General features: G+C 37.0%; 1 protein-coding gene across 1 annotated transcript; it reads right to left on the reverse strand.

The window, feature by feature from the left end:
• Window positions 1-1,143: 1,143 nt before the first annotated feature.
• On the reverse strand, window positions 1,144-1,584 carry LOC141714360 (uncharacterized). Its single transcript, XM_074517883.1, has one exon. The coding sequence runs from the start codon at window positions 1,582-1,584 to the stop codon at window positions 1,144-1,146; it is 441 nt and encodes a 146-aa protein (XP_074373984.1).
• Window positions 1,585-1,919: the final 335 nt, after the last annotated feature.

The raw sequence follows: 1,919 nt of genomic DNA on the forward strand, positions 1-1,919 counted from the left end.
ACACATAATTCACATAATTACACTTTACTCTCATAATTAATTCACGAAAATTCCCAGACGTTACATTCTACCCCCCTTAAAAAGGATTCTATCCTCAGAATTTAATCTAAACAAATAGAATGGGGATATTTCTCCCGTAATTTGCTTTCTAATTTCTAATCTGACTCTTCTATCCTGAGATTTCTCCACAAAACTCTAACTAGAGGCACCACTTTATTTCTAAGCGCTTTTTCTTTACAATCTAGAATTTATACAGGATGCTCCACATATGATAGATCTCGTTGAATTTTCACGGGTCCTAGCTCAGTCACATGACTAGTATCAGCATTATACTTCTTCAGAGGAGAAACGTGAAACACGTTATGAAGATGTTGCATCTGCGGAGGTACCACTAACTTATATGCTATTTATTTACAATTTTCCTTAGCACTTCAAATGGTCCAGTATATTTAGGACTCAGCTTGCCGTTCTTCCCGAACCAAGATAGACCTTTCCATGGAGGGATCTTTAACAATACTTTGATTGTGGGTATGAACATCACATCCTTTCTTATTTTGATCTGCATATTTCGTTTGTCGATTTTGAGCAGCAATCAGCCTTTTGTGAATCACCTCCATTTTCTCTTTCGTCTATTGCATCAACTATGGGCTAATAATTTGTATTCGTCAACTTCGTCCCAGTAGGTAGGGGATCTTCGATTGTTTGAATAGTCCTTTCGCTTTGTCCGATGTTCTGCAGATGATATGTCATACTCATTTTTCAATTTAGCTTCCAAATGACCATGAAATTGTTGCCAAGATCTCGAGTTAAATTTTGGATCTCTACCGGATACGATAGACACTGGAACTCCGTGATGCATCATGATTTCATCCACATACATCTTAACTAAAATTTTCTAATGAGAATTTTTCACTGATATGCAAGAAACACACTGACTTTGTCAATCGATCAATTATTACCCATATTGCGTCATGATTATGCTTAGTTTGGTAATCTTACCACGAAATTCATCGCGATAAGCTCCCATTTCCGTTCAGGTATGTCTAGTGGTTGAAGCAATCCACTCGGTCACTGATGTTCTGCTTTTACTTTCTGGCACGTAAAGCATTTATTTGGCCACCAATAACTTTCTTTTAAGTCCTTTTATATTTTTGTACTTCCATGGTGAATCGATAATCTTGATTTATGCGCTTCATTAAGAATCTCGTGTTTCAATTCCATAACACTAAAAATTTTAGATACGCGAGCAACTTGGTATATTCCTTCATTATCCTTTTGAGTCTTAATTTCTTTTCCAGACAACTTATCCTTCTCGTGGTTCATCATTTGTTCTTGATGACGTCGAATCTTTTCTAAAATTTCTGGCTGAGAAGTCATTGCATAGATTACCTCTCTTCCAATTTCTGGAATTCGCACTTCTATTTCCAACTTCCCAAAATCCTTGATTAATTCCTCATATGAATTTAACACATTCAACCCTCCTTTACGGCTTAGCGCATCTGCTACAACATTCGTCTTTCCGGGAGGATAACTGATAATACCGTCGTAATCTTTGATCAATTCCAACCATCTCCTTCGCCACATAGTCAACTCTTTCTATGTAATAATATACTTTAAGCTTTTGTGGTCTGTATAAATCTCACACTTTACTCCATACGAATAATGCCTCCAAATCTTAAGGGCAAATATAATCGCTGCTAATTCTAGATCATGCGTAAGATATTTCTGCTCGTGTGGCTTTAATTTCCTTGTCACAGATACTATCACTTTCCCGTGTTGCATCAACACACAACCTAGCCCTTTATACGAAGGATCGCTGTAGATCACAAACTTACCTTTTCATCAGGTGAAACCTACACTGATGCGGTTACCAACCTTTTCTTTCACTTCTGAAAGCTTCCTTCGCACTTATCCAATAA

Source organism: Apium graveolens, chromosome 3 (genome assembly GCF_009905375.1).
Source record: "Apium graveolens cultivar Ventura chromosome 3, ASM990537v1, whole genome shotgun sequence".
NCBI lineage: Eukaryota > Viridiplantae > Streptophyta > Magnoliopsida > Apiales > Apiaceae > Apium > Apium graveolens.

Bases quoted from the DNA above. Each gene is read 5' to 3' on its own strand.
- LOC141714360 (XM_074517883.1), bottom strand. From the start codon at position 1,584: ATGTGGCGAAGGAGATGGTTGGAATTGATCAAAGATTACGACGGTATT.